The 22,415-nt window shown below is 42.5% G+C and overlaps 1 protein-coding gene across 2 annotated transcripts; it reads left to right on the forward strand.

Moving 5' to 3' along the window:
• The first annotated feature begins 14,799 nt into the window (after positions 1 to 14,799).
• dipk1ab (divergent protein kinase domain 1Ab) lies at positions 14,800 to 22,394 on the forward strand. 2 transcript variants are annotated; one of them, XM_068590103.1, is made up of 5 exons: positions 14,800 to 15,061; positions 20,006 to 20,140; positions 20,282 to 20,389; positions 20,488 to 20,664; positions 21,373 to 22,394. In XM_068590103.1, the coding sequence occupies exons 1-5, from the start codon at positions 15,008 to 15,010 to the stop codon at positions 22,183 to 22,185; spliced, it is 1,287 nt and encodes a 428-aa protein (XP_068446204.1). In that variant the 5' UTR covers positions 14,800 to 15,007; the 3' UTR covers positions 22,186 to 22,394. The 2 variants fall into 2 exon arrangements, with proteins under 2 accessions (XP_068446204.1, XP_068446205.1); XM_068590104.1 differs by lacking the exon at positions 14,800 to 15,061 and adding an exon at positions 18,632 to 19,663.
• Positions 22,395 to 22,415: the final 21 nt, after the last annotated feature.

Below are 22,415 nucleotides of genomic sequence, written 5' to 3' on the forward strand. Positions count from 1 at the left end.
CAAGATGGCGGCAAACAAAAGTCAAACTCAAAGTTGCAAAACAGCAGTCCACAAACCAATCGGTGATGTCACTTTGACTTTGTCCACTTCTTATATACAACTTTAACTTCAAGTTAAGCAAGAAAAGGTCATGTGTTTTTTTTTGTATACATGAATATTCCTGGATTAACTGCAATCCCCCAGAGAGCCCTTTACAAGGCCTTGCCTTTTATTTAACTAGGCTTACTTTTTAATGTATATGGGATTCAAGCAGGATACAAGGCAAATACAATAAAAGCAATAACCTCACTGGAGCACTGTGTTGCAAGGGAAAATGTATGAGTGTGCAGGTTAGTGTGACGGACCGGCTCAGGATATTGCTGTGGAGTTGCACAGTATATAGTGTTCTTGACTGAAGGCAAAGACATTTAGCAAGCTAGAAGGAAATAGAGGCATGCACATGCAGTACAGCGATAGTAAGTGCCTAAAATAACATGTTAAAGTATCCGCTGTTGTAAATGATGAAGGACTTCAGTGATTTATCTGAAAAGTCTGCAACTGCATGAGAAGTGATTGACTGTTCAACACATATTTCTCATAGGGTGTGTTCTGGGTACACTGTGTACTTTCTGTGGCATTGAAAAAAACATCATCCCTGAGGCTTTCATAAGGGTGTCATCTCTGTTTGACAAACAAACCATGGGGATGAGGTTTGTACTATACAGGGAGAGACTGATGAAAGAAAGTGAGAAGTAGTATCCAGTTTCTGAAGATTGACTAATCATGGCAAAAGGGCAATTTACACCATTAATAAGCTGTATTGCCAGACGAGTTAACCAACTTATAATACTTCATTACCATCTGTATGATGCATGTATGTCATGCGATGCGAAATGTTTAAAATTCAACAACCGTTTGCAAACATAAAGTCCCAGCTGCTGTGGAGGGACCTCATTGTGAACTCTTTTCAGAAGAAATAGTTCTACCAAAGAAGTTCTGCTGATAAAAACTGTTGACAGTGTGTTCTGTGGATTATGGAAAAACACAAATTCTAGAAATTCTAGAAGAACATACAAATGAATTTAGCAAATATAAATCGTGCTGTGTGCGCCGCTAATGGAACCTTCCTTGTGGGAAGGAGGCAGCAGATGTTTCAGAGACAGAGCAAAACACGCCGCAGGGGCTTTGTCCTCGTGTCAGCTTACTTACTGCACTGGAGAATATTGAAGTACTTCCAAATTTTGTGGCAACAAGGCGGTGATCCCCATATTCATTATTATGAGGCCTGTTTCTGGGCTTTCAGTGAATGTTAGAAAAATGTGTGTTGAATGTTAGTCAATATATTGATATTTCTGTGTAGTATAGTGAGCACCAGCCCACACAAACAATTCAAAACCTTTTATTAAATCTGCTGGAGTTGAGTTGTAAGGGCTGACATATTTTTTACAATGGGTTAATTGTGCAACACATGCAAACACCTCATTAAATAATATGGCAGTTAGGCTTTGGGGAGGATGCCGCTGAGTGGCTCATGTGCAGGTGGTGTCACAATGAGGCAGGCAGACAAACCTGTTTTTCTCCCTCCTCCTTGCAATTTAAGTTGGATGTCTGCCTTTAATTAAGCTATGGTAGACTCACAGGTACTTAGAAATTAACCTCATGAACACCAGCTGCACAAAGCTGAATGTGAAAGGTGGACACTGCAGGGTTCATTTAAAAAAAATATTAATTTCAGTGTAAATACAAAAAAGACAGAAGTCCAAGTCCAGCTAAGAAAATGTATATTAAATATCTGTTAAAGTCATTTGGGGAAATACTGTCTTTTACTTGCGCAGAATATATATTCGCTTATCTTAGCGATAATATTTCCTTTTATCGTCAGGGTGTGTTGTTAATCACCAAATGTGATATCCATGTGTAAATCTGGACCTTCATACCGGTGGTATCATGGTGTCATTGTGACATAATGACCCTTCCCTCTTTTGTATTTTCAGTCAAGGAATAGTCCTGCATGTAGTAACACCCATATTGTGTTACTTTAGTCTGAACAGCTACTTACAGTCTGATTTCCAAGCTAAGCTTACATCTCCCAGCTTCATGAAGTCTTTTGACATTAAAGTGGTCCTGATCTCTTCGTAACTCTCTGTGAAAAAAGCAAATGGTAAAAAAAAATCCACACATATAAAACTTTTCATTTAGGTGTGCTCCAGAGCAAGGACAATTGGTGAGAGACAATAACAATAATTCCTCTGATGAAAAAAATTGGTTTAACATCAATGGGCGCAACCCCTTTACTGCTAAGACACAAACTACTGGAAAGATTGGAAATACTGGAAATACTGGGACATAAATGGATATGATTTATTAAGGCCCTTTGACTTGGGTGGTGTTTCCTTGATTAACTTCCTTGATTAAAAACTTCTCCTTGGAGATTAATAAAGTACTTTCATTCATTCATTTCAACTTGAGAAATATGTGAAACTCAAGGACATGGAGGGGAAAGTCAATGAAGTCATTACACCAAAGTTATAGAGGACACGATCTGACTGGCAACTATCCTGCTGAAAGATATGTCATAATTGAGAGGCATTGGTGAGTCATAAATTACACTTATTTTGGGAAAATGTGCATGTTACATTTGTTGGTATTCTGGGATATACAATTATGCAGTTATGTATCCTGGAAATAAACATGATTATGTCATTGTAAGAAGTAAGAAGGAAGGAAGGAAATATATATTGAGAGAATAATGGTTAGAAATTCTAAAATACATTTATATGATGGAAAAAAATGATCTATCAGCTTTGAGTAAGAGCATTTCTTAGCAAATAGAAGAAATGGATGACTTATGACTATGGCCTTTTCGAACATATACATTTAATTTTTATGCTCTTTTCTGCTGTTTTTTCTTTTTCTTCTATGACTTTCTCATTGTAAAAAAAGGTCTAAAAAAATATGAATGAAAAAGGCTTCAGCAGCTCCAAATAATACAGACCTGCTTTTAAATCGGAAATAAAATCAATTGATGCCAAATACGTGGTGTTATGACCACCACGACAATAATATTTCAGCTCTTTATTGACATCTTTCTGTCTGTCTGTCTCTGTCTTCGGTGACCCCCAGAGGATGAAGAGCGAAACAACTTTCATCTCCCACCACTTGGGGGCGTAGTGTAGCTGTCAAACAGGCGAGAGGTTCATATAATCAGGAGGATTACTTGATACAGGTGTCGCTCTCTGGGCAGAAGCAAACTGTTCTTGACTGTGTGGTAATAATCTTTATGATGTCTTTTGTCTCTGAGTTATGGAAATAGACATACAACAGAAAAAGTGTCTGTGATTTGTTTGTTTTGGAATCACTGTGATTGTGAGAAATAAATGGCCTTTATTTTGGAAACTGTACATTTAGTCATTTATTGCACGCGTCTAAACAAAGCAATGGATGCCTCTTTTTGATGGGCAATGGGCTCAATGCAATAATGTTTGCTAAACATCAGCTACACAATGCCAAGCCTACAGAATAATACCATCAGTCTGTCTGGAGGGAAAGTACTGTAAAATATAATTATGTTTTTTCTACTTCTACAGTTCAAAGGAAAATACCGTACACTTTACTTCACTCCACTTATTTGACAGCTACAGTTCCTACTTACTTTGCAGAGAAACATTTTACACAACATATTTAACGCGTTATTTTTATGAAACATAAACATTTTCAAAGTTACGCAACAATACATGCAGTGTTTAATTACTTTTACCTGCACAGCATGCTATATTTAATTACAGCTTACATGTTGAGGAATCAGTAGTAATAATCTATTAATATAAAATAAGATATAAAACTTTGAAATAAGTTATTCTTTTGAATTGTTGTACTGATCATACTTCTGAACCAGAGTTTATTTTCTTTATTCAACAATTCTTTGAGGTGAAATATGTTTTGATTAAGTTTAGAATGATAACAAAATCACCTTTTATCACTTCTTCTTCTTGAATAAGTTCAGACAGTCAGTGGTGGACAGGATCATATTTACAGAGACCTTGTTTAAAGTCATGCAAGTACAATCACTGTCATGAGAACACTAAATCTAGTGCACACACGCGTAAAAGCAATTCACACTCTCTCAGCTGAAATTGTATATTAAACATCAAGGTGGTATGTTCATCTTCAATTTTGGTTCATGTGCAGAAGCGCAATGTGCCAAACTGCTGGTTAAATGAGAATATCAATCAGCAGATGTGATGATTATTACTAAATACTCTCTCAGCCAATCACATCACTGGTCTCCTAGCTCTGACACAGCTGTGCTAATTACAGTTAAATGAGATGATGACTGCAGCTCAGCAAACGCCACAAATATGCGCCAAAGACAGATACCATTCAGCAGTTACTAACGACAGATATATATATTGTCATCCCCTACTTGATCCCAAGGTTGATCCCAAGGTTCAGTTGTTACACTACAGCACGCTGAAATGTGTTTCAAAGCGTTTCAACACGCCACTTTTTGCTACAAAGAAAGTCGTAGAGGAGGCAGCGATGAGCTGGTATTGCGGAGAGGCAGAATGTGACGTTATAGCTACCAGTAAAGGCCTGGTGTCGTTTTCAGGCGGTTTAATGAAGGTAAACAAAGAGCATGTCGTGCGTAATGTTTGTGCGTAACAGTTCTGGGTTGTGCTCCTCCTCAAAAGTTGGGACACTAACTAGTTTACGACACATTCTCAAGGTCAACTTGCCAACTGTTAATGCTTGAACAATGCTCCTAAGCTTCAAACTATGCAAAGAGTTACCCCATGGCGTCAGTACAATGCTAATGTTATGCTAACCAGATTAGCTAGTCAATAATTTGGTACGATTGAGGAACAGTGAATATAATTTGAAAGTTTGTTTGACAACAAGACTAGCTAGCTAACCAGCCATGCCATTGTCCCAAATCAATAAGAAGATTTAACAAATAAATAAGAGGCCATGCAGTGTTTTTTGTTTATTTATAGAGTATGTAGAATAGGCAACAACAAAGAAAACATGAAAGAGATGGGTTTGTATTTCCAAGAGATTATACACACAAAATTCAAGTGAACACAATGTCCTCCTGAGTGAGCAATATAAATCCCTTGTCAGAGACTTGTAAGTAAGGGTGTCTATTTTTACAGCCATGGCGGTACATAATGAGCAGTCTTCACCCTGTGATGGTTTTATAATTACAGCTGAAGATGCCAGGGTCAGTGAACAAATGAGTCACATGGTGTGAGACTGTGTGAGAGAAGATGTGATAAATTAGACGTGTGTGATCACATCCCAGCCACAGGGAAGGAACAAACACTGCTTCCAGCTGACTCTCCGCACGAAGCAAACAAAAAGCTATTGATCCTAGAGCCGGTTAAAAACACACTTTTTTTTCCCGTTTGCGTAATACTGATTTTCTTCGCCTCATCTTCACATCTCAGTTTATTTGTGTATTTCTGACAATTCATTCTTCGACAGTTCATATAAAAAGACTTAAAAAGACACACCTGACTGTCATTGTCCAAGAAAACAAAACTAAGAACTAATCTCTTCCCAAGAATGACATTTACTAAGATGGTTACAGATTTACTTTACAAAAGACAACTTACATGTAATTTTTGGCAGGGAGAAGTTCATTTAAATGGGGTTCATGAAGCAATAACAGAGAGGTGATCTCCGGGGCTGCAGACGGAGAATGTTATCTCTGTCGTCAATAATGGAGATGTTTTCTTTTCATAAATGGATGACCATACAGCAACCCAGAAAGAAAAGAAGAAAAAAACATTGATGTGAGCGGCTCAGGATATTTGTTGCTTCTAAGATGAACAATTTCATGAGTGCAATCTCCGTATGATTTAACCAAGTAAAGAAGGTCTAATTTAATTCTCTTTTTTACAGTGTTTGGCCTCTCCCCGATGATATGAGCGGAAGTGATTTAGAATCATCGCATAAACATCTACATAAAGCGCCCAGAACATGGGATTAATAAGAGCAGGCAAAAAAAAAAGGATAAAGAAGCCAATTTAAAAGGTTGTGATATAGTACGAACGAGCTCCAGTCTCTTCCTCCTATTCCAGTAGCGTATAAGGGTTTGACGTAATCTCTGTGCAGGAGTGTGTGGGCATCAGGTCAGACGTTCAGTCGGTGCGTTGAAGCTTGAAAAAGGCCAACGCTTCGCCTGGACCTCAAAAGCCTCATCTGAGCCCCGCCGCCAGCTTCTCCATGGCGACTTTGCGCTCTTCGGCCTTCTGCTGCGAACGGCGCAAGACGTTCCTGAGTTCCTGGAGATGGTCCAGCGTGCCCACCAGCTCGACCTTCACTGTCTTCATCTGGCTCTCCAGCATCTGTGTGTGATGGAGGGAGTTCCTCCTCTGTCGTCTGCTGGAGCGCACTCTTTCCTCCAGGTCCTCCACTGCAACAAGTGGCCGGAAAACAAACAAGTCACTCATCACAACCACCAGCAAGAGATAATACGAGGGTGGGAGTGTTTGTATGCGATACAGACCCATGTTCTCCTGGTAGTCCATGCTCTCTGAACCGGACTCTGTCTTCTTGTCCAACAGGTTCTTGGTCTGCTGCAGCATCTTCTCCATCTTGACAAGTTCACCAGCCTTGGTGTCGCTGTCGCGACGGATTTTCAGTAACTGCTGCTCCCTCTGAGTGAGCTCGCCGTGAAACCTGCTCATGTTGAGTTTTAAAAATCTAAACGGCACGACCTGCAACTGGACACCACGACTCTGCGTGACCTGCGATACAACAGCCGGCAACCTCAGTGAGCAGAAGACACAAGTGTGATGCCTCTAAACCTGATTTTCAACATCCAATCATGTTCTGGGGCATAGGCTTCTCCTCTTGCTGTTACAGCTCATGGAGCACTGGTTTTGTTTGCAAATGAACTGCACTGCTGCTGATATTTTGCTTTTTATAGCATTTTTGTATCCCCAGCACATGTCTGGAAGTCATCTGGAAACAGCCGGTTCTCAGTACACACCATTACAATTGGCAAGTCATAAGACTTGCTCCAAGCAAAAGGGATCATTTCGTACACATACTCACTGGTGACAAAGCTTCCCTTTGGAGGATTTCAAACAACTGAAAGGAGGAGAAATGAGGTCTAAAACAAGTGGAAAACATAAGCAGGACAGTGGGACGCTTGTGGGCTAATCTCAACAGCATACTGGGGATATATTTAGCATCTAAACCATAGATATTTAAGGCCATCACAGGACAGGTCTGTGCTATACAAAATAAAAAATATCAAATGCAAAGTAGAAAGAGAGAAAACGTCTTTCAAAGTAAACAAAACCCACTGAGTAGACATGCATCCTCTGTGTTTGTTCATGTTTCATAAAACATATAATTGGCAGCTTTAGAGCAGTGTGTTACAACTAATTGTGTTACCACTATATGTTAAAGGAGTCAGGCAGGCAGTGAGTGATCTTCATTAAAAGTGTGTGCTGGAGTTTGCCTGTATTCTTTGTACTTGTCTTCAGGGTGTTTCCGGGCATCAGCAAAGAGCTTTTGGACCCCATACAGGGGGTGTAAGACCCAACTAATAAGCAGACTGTGCAGCTCGCTTTCATTACCAGGTCAAACATGGCCGCTTAGTCAGGCCCCTCAGTGTATAGAGGCTCAAAGTGGCACTGTTTAGTGTCTAACTCAAAGCGTCCGAGAACAGTTTGTTACATGGCTGTGTGTGTGTGTGTGTGTGTGTGTGTGTGTGTGTGTTTTAATCTCTCTTCTTCGTGGTGCTATATGTCGGACTGTGTGCACAGAGAGAGCAGAAGGCCTACAGCAGGATGAAAGCGTCTCTTGGGCCGCATTCATTCAAAATCCGGCACCTTTTCTGTACATTTGGGAGGCGGTGCGGGTTTGTTTACTGGTGCTTTAGAAGGTAACCGCTTAAGCCTTCTTTTGTCACGCTAAGTCTATATAATACCTTATCTGACGGAACGGCATCCCGGGGAAGGAGCTAACACAAAACAAACTATACAGTGTGGGGATCAGAAAATTCAATAATGGTAGTGTCTGAATAAGTGGCACGTGTGCTGTAGAGGTGTTACAGGGTGGATGTTATCTTTAGGAAGGAAGAGAGAGTGCAAGCTTCTATATTCCAGAAATGCGCTTGATCAAACTGACGTTTCTCCCTTTTCAGCGAGCTGACTGCTGAGGTTGGCCAGGACGTCCTCCAAGACTGTGGGAAGTCCTTCTTCTCCCAATAAGAATGAATGTTTTTCATTCAGTGGTTCATTTGGGGATTTTGTTTTTCTTCAGGTCAAATGTCTACAAATCTCCAATAATGCCAAGTAAATGTGAATGTTATAAGATTTCGTAAGGGATTAACATAGTAGTAGTAGCAGTAGCATAGAGTCTCCATGACAATTATATTGTAGACGTAGATGGCTATAGCTCAGCAGCAATTGGACTTTTGCTCCATTGATTTGCCAATCCAGTTAGAGAGACTGAGGGCGAAATGACACAAAGTTGAAGGTATATTTTAGAAAGTCTAAAATGATATTTGACAGTGGCATGAGTATCAAATTACATTTACCTGTTGAGTATTCATTTATTGTGTGCATTTTTAGATTTTTAGGCTTGGTGGGCACTGAAGCAAAGTGTCACTTGCAACTTCGGCGCTCGCCGTAACAACAGCAGAGAGCCGTCACACTCTGCACATGCTGCACACGAGATCTGTGTTGCAGGGGCCCATCTGCTGACTCTTCCTTCAGCTCCCTCTCATGCCTTATATGCGCACTTCTCCGGAGCCAATCCGTGGCTCATGATTGCAGTGATTAGACATAGATATAGGCCGATCCGTGACAAATTACATTCTATTTCTAGTTTTCAACTTCTCCCCTGCTGTTGATACTCAGCCACATGTCCCTTTCCCAGGCTTCCTGTGGCTTCTTGTGTTCTTCTATACAGTCTATGGTTGTTCCTGCAGCGTGACTGGTGCGACCTCCGCCTCCAACTTCTTCCTCCGGGCTGGCCACGTGTGGAAACAAAATCACATTCATTTTATATAAATAAAATGTTCTCAGTAAACCTGATGAACATTTTCTTGGGGTCACATTTGCTCTTGTCCAAACAAGAATGCAATGTCTTTTTTTAAACAGAAAGTTTATGAAACGAGACGTCGTCTCTTCGGGGTAATGTGACCCATTACATGCCAAATGTTAGACATTTGATACACTTTTCCACAATGAAGCGATTGTGTTCCAGAATTCTCTGTACATGCACATGACCAAAAAGTGCATGACGCTTTGTTGATCACGTATTTTGACCCTGTATTTGTTGCAGTGGGGTTCTAGACCTCGGCCTTCAATGAGTGCCATATAGTCCACATCACGGGCCGAGTGGGGGGGAAAAAATGTCCCGGGAGTTACTGTCACAGACCGAAACACTCAATATACGGCGCGTTCATACAGCCCATCCACCACCCGCTTGCCACACGGTTCCACCACGAGAATACAGGGCGAGGAGACTGACCCTGAAGGCAAAATAATGTCATAAATAAAGAGCGCGAATGAGCTGCACGCAAGCGCGCAAATCAAACCGTTGCGTAATTTACTTTGACGAGTGCTTTTACATCATTCTGCGAGCAAAATCCCCGCTCGCGCAAGCAGAAGTCCCTCTCGCTAAATTTTAACCTTCTTGCTCCCAAAGCTTTAAACTGTGCTTATGTGTCTGTTGCCTGCTCTCTATTTTCTTTTTGATAGTAGGTGGGCGGACCCAGTCACCATCGTATCTCATTAGACTAATGTTGCAAGTAGGCGATAAAAAGCTTTTTTGCGTTAAACTTGGGATTCAGTATGAGACATGGCAGACCAAAACACAAACATATCATGTATATTGTTTTCATAAATATGTATATATATATATACTATAATTGCAAACAATTTGGTCAAAAGTAATAAGAGACCTCTGTAGTTTAAAGTAAAAGTTAAATTAAAATTTGAAGTTATAAATCTTAACCTTTCAGTCAAACTGATGTAACGTTACTGTTAATAAATAATAAACTAAACTGAATTATATCTCATGTTTAACCGCTAAGGAGAAATGGGAGCGAGCGGATGATTTCAAAAAGTCCTGCCGGGATGAGGCTGCTCTCGGTGGGAGTTCTGAGGGCCCGGTGCTGGCGGGACTCTCGGTCCCACGAGCAGGACCAAAAATTGTTGGCTTTTTACATTGGTTGATTTTTGAAAAACGGACCACAGATTTGATGCTTAAGCAACTAACTCCTCGCCTGAAAACATCCTAAAATTACATTGTGTGACTTAGCAACAGCATTCAGAGAATGTCAACTAACTTTCAGTTGTGTTTTCTCATCCGCCATTGTTCCTCGTTTGCTGGTGCGAAATGCATTCTAATATATGATGTGTTGTCGTGGTTAAAGATGATAGAACTTTAAGAATATAGGTCATGAGTATAGTTCAAAGGATTCATTGTCAATGTTAACCTAATCATTGGCTGCTCAGACATGCTATCAACAGTTCAACTTGTCCCAAATTATGGACTCCAAAATCCCTCACATTAGAAGGAAAAGAGTGGGAGATAAAAGGCTCATTCGTCATATAATTTTGCTGTCTCCTTCCACTGGCTTATTATGAAAACATTAGTCATCGCATTTGCATAAGACATGCTCAAAGTGAAACACTCCATCTGTTACGTAAATTTAAGCAAGAGGAGCATATTTTCAGAAAGGCTGTTTCGTTAATAAATGTTTCTTTCCATATGTGGTGGGTGAAATATTTTGAGGAGCCTCTCAACCTTTATATCATCTGATCTACTTTGTGCATGAAATAACTTAAACCATCTGTGAGGAAGTATATACTAGTTTTAGAAACATGTTTTCAGAAACTGGTTTCGTTGAATAATTCAGGTTTTTCTACATATTTACTGGTGACCTCTGTGTGAGCACGAAGAAGGTGCTTTCCACATATTATTCACAGAATTTAAGAGTTGTACTTCATGGGAGTTAGATGGTTTCCAAGAAGATACCACCATAACTCAACCCCAGCTGGAAAGAAAGGGCGGTAATTGAACATTTTATTTATTGTCAATTTTGCCCCAAGCCCATTTGAAGTTGCAAATCAATACAAATTGACTATGCATATACATTTTTAATAAGTCTAAATAATATCCTAATACAGCTGGACATAGTAGTTTACTTGCAACATTACACAAACAGAGAGATAAGGTGCATTTTTGTGGACTATTTTAATCTGCAGATTAATACATATTTGGTGGGCTGGTGAGTATTTACAGCAACAGAACAGGGTACGTGGTATTAAAAGGACAGTGTGTAGGATTCGGTGGCATCTTGGGGTGAGTTTGCAGATTGTGACCAACTGGATACCCCTCTGCTCACTCCTCCCTTTCCAAGACTCTGGTAACATGAGCAGCCGAGAGCAAAAACCGCTGTAACGCCGCTCGCCTCACCCAGAGGCCATCCTTACCATAATGGAGCTCTGAAAGTTGGACGGCATTAAAGGTAACCTAAAAATGCAAAAGGCCCTCTCTAGAGCCATTGTTTGGTTTGTCCGTTCTGGGCTACTGTAGAAACATGGATGGCGATGCGACATGGTTTATTCTATAATAAGGACCCGCTCCCATGTAGATGTGTAGGGCTCATTCTAATGAAAACACAACACTTTCATATAGTTTCTGGTGATTATGCAGAAACACAGGTATAAATATTATATTACCGGCCCAAATGAACTCCAGTGTAATAAAGCAGTAAGTCAGCCAGTGCAACGTTGTGGCTCATTCATGCACTCTATAGGCTTCGGATACGCTGACAACCCTTGTCTAAGAACACAATGCCACCACACTAACTCCTTAAAGGAGGAGCCATCTCACTTTGCTCCTCACTGGACCTCTTCTGGTTGGGAGAGGCAGGAATCACTGAAAAAGAGTTGCCACTGAAGAGAAAAAAAAGAAATACAGTCTTTCTTGCTTCCTCGGCTCATGAACCCGCTGCCTCCCTAATCTGAATGTTCATGTATTTGTACCCGAGCTGGATACGGCTGTAACATCGTAATACAGGAGAGTCACCATGAGGGGGAAGGCTAACATCAGTTACTTCACATGAGTCTGCTCTCCCTCTCAACAGAGCACTTTTAATGAAGCAATATTCCTCTTTTGTCAATCATTTTAACATCTTCCCAAGTTCTGTGAAGGATAATTTGCAGCGCTGGTACAAATAGTTTCCAAATCCAGAAATTATTCACGGTTGGCTGTGTAACAGGAAACGTTGTGCCATCCGTTACCACGACTACGTATTGACCTGTGATGGATGTCGGTGGGACGGCGAGGTAATGAGCAGGTGTGGGCGGCAAGACTAAACAGGGATTAATGAAAGGTAAACTGGATTCAGGCTTGGAGAATCTCTGTGGATGTTTTTTCCGCTGTTGATTAATCTGAAAGGTTATGTTTGAGTGGAAGGCCTTCATTACATTAGACATTGTGTGATTATATACTTGTCAGGCATCCAAAGAGGACTATTTCTGAAGCCCATCTGTCTCAGTATTCCTCTGCGCTCCATGCAGTGGTGCCACTTCTGCCTTCCTCTCTCCGTCAAGGTTGTTGTTTGTTTGTTCTTATATGGAAATAGATTTCTGCCCACTCAAAGTGCCTCAAGGTAATCAGCATTACATAATCACAGGAAACCTCTGTGTATCCAGTTTCTATCCATACTCATATAAATCTCTAAGCTGCTCCAATATTGCAGGCACTGATGCCAGCTTAGTTTCTGTCTTCCCTAATGTTCTCTCCATAAAGAATTTAGCAATGCGGCTATCCCAGTTCCTCAGTCTCGGGCAAATCAAATCTCTTTCATTTCTCACTGTAAAGACATATTGCGTTTGTGCTTTCACACTTGGCAATGCTATCGCAGACAGTTTTTTTTGTGTGTGGATGAAACACAATGTGCATCATGTTGCACATGATAGTGTGCCGTGCAACTGAGCGCTCATTATATTTTGCTGGTGCTTTCCTCCAGAGCACTCCTACAGTCTTGTATGTCTTCATTTGTATGATGACAGCCAGAGACGCAGAATCAAGTACAGATCAAATATATTCAAATGCAATCCAGGTGCAAAATTATAGATTATATATCTATATATATAAAAGCATAGACAATGCAATAATGTGATATTTATGCTTTCCACATGTCACATTAAAATGCAAATCTATATCTGAGCACATAAAGAAGAGGATGCTCTGCAGCTGTTCCCTCTGCTCCCCGCTGTTCAACAGCCGAAGAACATACATGCATTAAACACAGGCTAATCCCAATGAGATGTACTGAGTATTAAAATATATATCAAAAACAAAGACGACGGGATTCATGATCCCGCGACGTAATGGAACCGACAGCTTTGTGTTCTTCATCCTCGGTCTGACACAAGCGTCTCTGAGCTGTGAGCGCTAACCATGAAGAAAGCCTGGAGACATCTGCCTCCTCTCCCAATGACACTGATATTCTATCTGGAATTATTTTTGGTTTTTATGTGTTCTTTCTATATCCAAGCGAGCAAGGCGTGACATCTCTTTCCTGAGGCAAGTTTTTCTATGGGAATTGAGGTTAAATTTGTTTTAAAAGTTGTAATGTGTTTCAACAGTATGTATTGTAAAAATGTTTAAATTCTCTTTAGCTTGTGGGTCTAACTCTGTGTTCAGCCATTTCACACTGATAACTTCACTTGTGACATCTTGTATTTAACCAGACAGAGTTGGTGAATGTTAGTACAGTAAAATACATTTGAAGTCTTGTTTCTTTTGGCTCTGCTTTGGTCTCCACCACTTCTTTAGGATAACATCTGCTCTTTAGCTGCTATATGCTCCACTATATGTTCACTGGGACCGATATGAGCTGTGAGATTAAACCAAAATGGTCGTCATGGACAATAAAAGCAAGACAATGCTGAAAGCTGAAAGACAGTAAAAAGCCCAGTGGAGCTGAGAGGAACCACAGGGGATATTTGTACAGCTCACTGTGAGCTCAGCATTGCCAATGGAAATGCCAGCAAGTTGCTGCCATTTTGATCCTGAGGCCAAACTAAAAGTTGGGGAGGGTTTAACCTTTAGCAGCAAAGTGTGTCCTCAGCCGATCAATGAGCAGAGTCCTGTGACTCCTGTGACATGTCGATTGTGTATACGAATAACTTGTTCTATCCTGAAAGGCATGGACACGCCTCCTGCTTACAGAAAAGTGTAATTATTGCAGTTAGCCGCACTTCACCGCTGTTACACTCAGTGTTGTATATCAAATATTCAGATTTATTTTACAGGCAGCAGATTAATTTAGAACTATGAACAGACGATGTTCATGGAACTGGGTGTTTTATATTATCAGGAATGAGTCTACACCCTGCAGCCCATCAGAATCAAGTATTTACCGGATCCATCATTGATCAAATATGCAGCTTAGTGCAGCTTTGTCAAGTGTTTAATGAAACGTGATTTTCTGTATGAAGAAGTTTATCGCAAAGCACTTTTGTCTAAATACACCACATGACATGTTTGTCTCACATGAAAACAAATAGATATATTTCACATATAAATACACTCGTGGAAGTTATGCGATTTACACTATAATACAAACACCTAACCAAATTGTCTGCCACCCAAACATATAAACAAATGCACTATAAAAACATAACATATTCACTTAAAGGCTCGAGCTTGGTGTTGGAGGAGTCCCCAGCGCGCCTGCAGTCAGCCTCTATATATTTCTACATTAAAAGCACAGAAGCTTCCTGCTCCCCATCCTCCTCCTGTAATTGGTCCACAACGCCCCCCGGAGTGAGCGCGCCGCGGCAGCATGAGCCTCACTTCGCTGCAGTCGACGGAGCGGCTCCAAGGAACGCATCATCCGCGGTGCCGCCGACAGAATCACTGATGTCTCACCGCTCGGAAAATGTCCAGGGTTAGTCTCACAGGCGTTGCCTGACACCGCGCGAGGCGTGCGCCCAATTTCCTCCCCTCGGCAGCTCGTGTGAGATGCTCTCCATTTGCCATGGCGAGAGGTCTGCTTCCATGGGGGCTCTGCAGAAAGCCGCTGTACATCCAGGTAAGCTTCTGGGAACCCCCCCCCACCCACCCCACCTCGCTCCCGCGTCCAGCTGGGAATCGAACCCGACTGCGCGCGCGTGTGTGTGTGTGTGTGTGTGTGTGTGTGTGTGTGTGTGTGTGTGTGTGTGTGTGTGTGTGTGTGTGTGTGTGTGTGTGTCCGCTGATGCTCGCGCCTCGTGCACTCAGGTGTCAGATGGAGATATGAGCGGCGACGCGACTGATTACTTCACAGCTTTTTTGTATTCTACTTCATCATCATGTGACCTTCGTTTTGCATTAGATTTGGTGGCGATCTGCAGACTAGATCCTAAAGTCACTTGATGCTCGACGGCTCAGCCATCCTCCTGATCCTCGTTGCTGTAGCAACCAGGTCCGTGACACACCGTGCTGGTAGCCCATAGCCACAGAAAAAAAAAAATGTATCTGAGGCTGCAAAACTTTAGTGTCGCCTTATACGTTACCATGAGTCATTCACTGTGTCCTCCCCTTCCTAGAGGGTTGTCGACACCAGAACAATGAAGGCTACACCATCAATTAGATTGAATGAAACCATGGACCTGCGGACACGGTGCTGATGCCCTGCTTATCTTCTTCAAGAAAGACATTGAAGATGATTATGTAACGTGTTTGATGTGAGTACTATTAGTGAAGTCCACTGTGGCTTTTTCTCATAAGTAAAATTAAACTCTGCTGCTGTGGGGAAGCCCCTCAAGGACACATGGAGGTCTCAGGGATCCAGATTTAGGATCCACACCATTATTAGAAAGTCCACTTGACATCCACCGGCTGGCTGGAGTCTTTCAGAGTGCCTCCCTGCTGCTGCGTCATCAGACCATCCCCGACTGGATTCTCTCTGCTGTTTGATCTTTAAGACGTTGGGGCTGATTTTGGTCGAAACACATATGGCTCATCTGAGCCGCTGGTGTGTGCTTCCTGCCCGCCTGCCCCCATGCACTTCAGAGATTAAAAACACCTGTCAAGTGCAGTGATGAGAGGGAGAAACAGCCAGTCTCCAGGGACAGCCGCCCGCATCGCTCAGTTTTCTAGGCCACCTCAGCCTTCCGGTGACAACTTAAGAAGTGTCAATCTGGGATCCTTGGAGAAAAGCTATTTCTACTGAAATACAAAAAGCTGGAAAAGCTGGTCTTGTTTTATGCAGGTTGTTCTGTTATATATAGCACAGATAGAAAAACACAGAAGTCTTCTATGCTGAGATTATTTGGTCTCTTGTGTCTTCAAATCCTGCAGAGACTTTGATAGCGAAGTGCGTAAAAACATGTAGAGCCTATTGAAAGCCTGAGAGTCCATGAGTCATCTGGCTCTGTGACATCTATTGAGACCGTTTTCATGACGTTAAGAGCTGTGACGGCTCTGGAAAAGTACCTTTTTGAATGCAAGTCAATATATTTCAACAAGCCTTGTCAACATTAATGGGTGGAGAAGGGTGCTCTTTTGTCAGAGATGGACACAGATGCAGCAGACACACATCTCCTCAGTCTTTTTTTTTTTCACGCAACATGCAAATGAACTGTTACTTCCTCTAATTTAAATAGACTGCTTGTTTTTATTACCAGATCACAATATATAGCTAAATACGACTCAGAACCTGAGTTGAGGTTGAATCAGACCAGATGTGTGTATCGGAGACAAGTCGTTCGCAGCCTCATTGGGCTATTTTGCACAGCACTTGTTGGTTCAGATATGGGAGGGGGCTTCCCGCCTTACAGGAAGCTGCAGTCCTCGCCTGCATCGATTGTGTGTGAACGCTATGGTCCTGATGTGAGATGATATGCAGCACCAGACAGAAGTGAATGCTGATAAAGTGCGTTAACATGTGTTATTGTCGCAGTATTGAGTCAGCATGGAAATATGTGCTTTGAGTGTGTGTGAGTGTGTGCGCGCGTGCATGTGTGTGTGTGTGTGTGTGTGTGTGTGTGTGTGTATCTGTCTGGACTGTGATGAGTCAGATCTTTGTAGTGTCTGTGCAGGAATGGCATCCTTTTTTTCCCCTCCAGAGAGTCTGTGACAAGTAGAGAGGCTCTGTCGCGTAACTCAGAAGAAGGCCGCCTTCAACATTGCACACACAAGCAGCATGCAGCCCCGTCCATCTTCTGTTTCTCCGTTGTCAATGTCTTTCTCGGCTCTGCACGGCGGCCCATTAACTGGCAACCTCGGAGGAATAGCTTCATAATCATAAATAATGGATGAATGGTGTGCAGGCTGCACAAGCCAAGTGTCAGAACTGTGATGCGCTGCTCTTGATCAGCTTTCATCTCCGCTCTGCCTCAGCAACGCAACATCAGCAAGCACAACATCAGCTCGCCCCGCCGTGAGCGCGCGAGTCTTTGGATGAACATCTGTATACGACTGAACCTTCAGGGTTGAGGTGGTTTGAACACAAAGGCTTCCCCCAACAGGGCCATGGGGCGGGTGGAGACATGAGAAGGGAGTTCAACCAGATCGGCACCGACACCCCCCCCCCCCCCCAACCCTCCACACCTCAGGAAACGGCCACAGCTCCCAGTCACTCTCTAATTAATAGCTGTCACCGCAGCCATCAATATCACCTCATTAGCCATGTTTGTGTAATTCTCTCCCCTCACAAAGGGTCAATACATATAATCCCAGAGATAGAAATGCATCGGCCAGAGTTGAAATGAAAGCCACAAACTGCATCGATTAGAAAAGGGGCCGAGCGTCCATTTCTTTCCCCGCAGGGTGTTATTTCCATAATGCTTTTGTTGTTGATGCATTTCACCTCCGGAAAAATCGATAGGGAGGTACTGCCAGCACTAGTGTGGTCACTGCTTTTCCATCTTCTGTGGGCCAGCACGGTCAGATTTGTAAGTAAACCAGTCAATAAAAAAAACAGCAGAAACCATGTTTAAATAGCATGAGTTAAATAGCCTGGTCATTGTTTATTGTATGATTTCTGAGGGCTGTATGTGAGATGATTTGTATTGTATCCCCCACTTTAAATGGTGTTTTAAAGGCTTCTTCACATTGCCAGAATATACAATGGAGAAATAAAAAATCCCTTCATTATAATTAATACATATTCTATTGTATTGCTCAAAAACAGTGCAACTTAAAGCTGCAGTAATCAATATTTCTACACCAACAATTGACTAAATCACTATGTGAAATGTGAAAGGAGTCGCTCATAGCATTTAACCCACAAAGCATTAGCACACAACATAGTTTCTTTTGGCTCCGCGGATTATTTTAGCTTCTTCTAGATCATTGTTTTTGTTTTGTGACCCACAGGCGTCTGTTTTTAGATAAACACACGTGTACACTTCTTGCTTAGCACCAAACGGCAGACAGACAAGGTTGGCAGTTATCTGGCGAACAAAGCAATGCATTTAGCAGTTAAGGACACATATACTTACTAAAGACTATAGCGCCTACGGGAGAGTGGATCTTAAACTTAGTTATGATGTGTCAATGTTGTGTTTTACAGCCAAGTGGCCAAATTTTTTTTTTAAAAATGCAGGTTTTAAGATATTTTGTCTTAAAATGATCCTTATTGGTAGTGTAGCACTGCCATGGCAGCGATGGCATAACGATATACTGGCATGCTTTCTCCTAAAAACAGTAGAGTAACATGAGATTAAGGACCAGTGCTTGGAGATAAATTAGATTACAGAGTGACATATAGAGGCTGTCTGAAAGCTCTATTTCTGTATTATCTGTGGTGTCAAAGGCACAAAATGGATGGGAGATCCATTTAGAGACAGATACGAATGTAATCTCTTCGTCAATACTGAAAAGACATCTCACATCCTGTGCTTCTAAGAAAAAGAGTGACTAACGAGCTTACATTTAACACAGTGTTACAGAAAGTGTATGTGTGTGTGTGTGTGTTTGTGTGTTTGTTTGTGTGTGTGTGTGTGTGTGTGTGTGTGTGTGTGTGTGTGTGTGTGTGTGTGTGTGTGTTAGAGGGGTGGGGGGGATAGAGATGCCTATCCCAATAAATACAATTGGAACTGAAAGGGGCAGACAGTGGAAGCAGGGGAAGTCCATCACTGTCAAGTGCAATAATCCATAATGGAAGTACTGTTAAAAACTGCTGTTCTCCAATTGGAACGCTGCCATTATTGATCTAAGCAGACTGTATTCATCAGCTGGGGAATTAGAAAGAAAATCAAAAGACAAGGTAATGAGGCTGGAGTCGCTCTAAATGTTTCACTGTTGCTGTGCCAGACCGCAAACACCATTTACTGTTAATTACTGAGCACCTATTTAGAGGCAAACGCACTAATGATGTATTCTGTGACACAACTCACTTAGGAGCTCATTTGTATTCCACTAACCGGCCTGTCCTGTCCCCACGCCACTCATGGGCCAAATTACATTATTATAAATATCAATTAGAAGATTGCTGTGTTGGCTCGTCCATTGCAATCTTTAAAAGTTTTGATATGTTTTCGTCAGGTTGACGGAACAGAGCACTTAGTATGTTCCCACGTCATGATGTGCAATGAAATGCAAGCTGTTGTCCCTCTCTGCCGCACACAAACCAAAGTGAGGAGTCTGACAGCCTGAGGGGGAGGAAGAGGAGGAGACCCACATCCCAGTTTGTAAAGTTGCCAGTCAGGTATATTTACATCTATATTGATGTCAATACAATGATTTTTTTGTTCTTTCTGGAAAAAAAATCTCGGGCTCACTGTGCTCTGCACTTAAATGGAGGGACTAGTGAACAGCCCTTTAACAACGAGCGTGACTCTCATCCCATCATTAATCTCCATTTTGATGGATGTCATCTGAAAAAAAAATCCATTTTATCCGTCTGGCCTCAGATCACCGCAACCAGCGTAGATAATTTAATGAGCAAGAATCAGGAGGGATTATTTTATTTAAAAACACCGATATACCACCGAACCTTTACACATGACCTCACCAAGTGACAGGAACCTTTGACGTCTGTTTCCAACAGGCCAAATTCTCCTACCTGCATATGAAGTACCTCTTCTTTTCCTGGCTGGCAGTGTTTGTGGGGAGCTGGATAGTGTATGTCGAGTACTCGTCCTACACGGAGCTGTGTCGCGGGCACGACTGCAAAAATTCAATAGTGAGTATGCAAATGCCTCGTCGACCCACCCACACCATGTCCTACATACTGTATGGCCTATATTCCCGCCTCTTGATAATATTGTGTTACTCCCCCAGTTCCCTTTGTGCAGCTTACCAACATTTCGATTGTATTTTCTAGTGTGATAAATACAAGAAAGGAGTCATTGACGGCTCGGCCTGCAGCAGCCTTTGCGAGAAAGGCACGCTTTACCTGGGGAAGTGCTTCACCGCCAAGCCCAAAAGCCAGGTCAGACTTTTATTTGACTATTTCTTTATCAAACATTTCTTTCCAGTCTTCTTGTATCGAATCCAACTGCACCTCAGGCCTACCCTGTTTATTTTTAGGTGTACTCGGGGAGCTGGGGAGACCTGGAGGGAGTCATTAAGTGCCAGATGGAAGCGGCTCCTCATTATGATTTGGGGAGTGAGATGGAGCCGAGGAAGGAGGCTGCAGCCTTCAACAAGCCCACCAAGGGGACATCTGTGGAAAGGTTCAGAGAGATGATCCTCCACCACCTAAAGGTCAGGAGGCCTTTCATTAAAGCTGCTGCTGGTAACTTAAATAAAAACCACTTAATGTCAGGTTTACTCAAATTGTCACTACATCCTGACAGAAATCTCTGCATTCGAGCTCCTAATGGTATTTCCGAGATTCCACCGCAATCAAAGAAAAACCACAAATCAGAGCCGAGGAGTCTCTGAGGTAGCAGCCAATCACTGCTCATGAAGCGCTGTGAAACCCTGCAGTTACAAATCAAGATTCTGAAGCAACCTTTTTCTTGCCTCGAATGTAAACATAAACCTATTTCAGTGCTTTGTTCATCTGTAACGTGAGCACACTAATGTGTACTCACGGTTTTTTTATCGCCATTTTTGAACATTTGAGGCGAGAAATAGATACACAGTTAATAGAATTGTGACAGTGATTGATGAGGGCTGCTGCGTTCATGAGCATTGATTGACAGCTGCGTTGGAGACTCCTTGGCTTCGATTGGTTGCTCTTTTTCCTGGGGGGCTTGTATAATCTTTCAAGTGCCATTAGGAGCATTAAAAGGAGACAGGGGAACCTGATTTGCTTCATTCTCATGTACTACTGTCAGGATATAGTAACTGTTTGAACAAATACAGTAAAAATATTTTTTTTTAGAAAGATTACGAGCTGTAGCTTTAAACAAGATCAAATACAATCCAGCATTGAGTTTGAGCCAGCTTTTTCTCTTTATCTCACAGGCTAAAGTTGGGGATCAGGCTAACCTCGCCGACCTGGCGACCCAAGTATTGTCCATAACAGACGCCAACAAAGACGGCCACATCTCGCTGCCCGAGGCTCGCTCCACGTGGGCTCTGCTGCAGCTCAACGAATTCCTGTTGGCGTTGGTCCTGCAGGACAGAGAGCACACGCCCAAGTTGCTGGGCTTCTGCGGAGACCTGTACGTGATGGAGAAGGTGCCGCACTCGCCCCTGTACGGAGTCAGCCTGCCCTGGATCGTCGAGGTGTGGATGCCCGCGGGTCTGCGCCGCAGCGTGGACCAGTGGTTCACTCCCTCCTGGCCGCACAAGGCCAAGATCTCCATCGGGCTACTGGAGCTGGTAGAGGACGTGTTCCACGGCACCTTCGGCAGCTTCCTCATGTGCGACGTGAGCGCTGCCAGCTTCGGCTACAACGACCGGCACGACCTCAAAGTCATGGACGCGCGGTACATCGTCCCCGAGGCCATCTTCCAGGAAGACATCAGGCAGCAGCACTGCGACGAGGATGAGGATTGCCTGTACGGGGCAGACTGCTTCACTTCCTGCGACCTCACCAAACACCGCTGCACACCAGAGGTCACCAGGCCCAACCTGGCCAAGGCCTGCGAGGCTCTGAAGGACTACGTTCTGAGAGGGGCACCGTCCGACGTCAGGGAGGAGCTCGAGAAGCAGCTGTACGCCTGCGTCGCACTGAAGGGTTCGGCCGAACAGATGGAAATTGAGCACTCGTTGATTCTGAACAATCTAAAGACTTTACTGTGGAAGAAAATCTCCCACACAAAAGACTCCTAATAAAAACGAGCAATGGGTTCAGAGACAGATCACTTTTAGTTTTTAAAATATGTTTGAATGTTTCCCACTGGAAAGCAGCACGGGATTCCCCCGGTTCGGTTATCTTGAATGTGTAACTGACGTTTTATCTGGTGGTTAACTCTCATATTATATCCTAGGTTGACTTTAATATACTGGATCAAAATGAAAACGTGCAATTTTTCTGAAATCTTGAGTATCAATAAATTTCA

The sequence above is a fragment of the Clinocottus analis genome, unplaced genomic scaffold (genome assembly GCF_023055335.1).
Source record: "Clinocottus analis isolate CAN_PGR_092001 unplaced genomic scaffold, fCliAna1.0.p SCAF_23, whole genome shotgun sequence".
NCBI lineage: Eukaryota > Metazoa > Chordata > Actinopteri > Perciformes > Cottidae > Clinocottus > Clinocottus analis.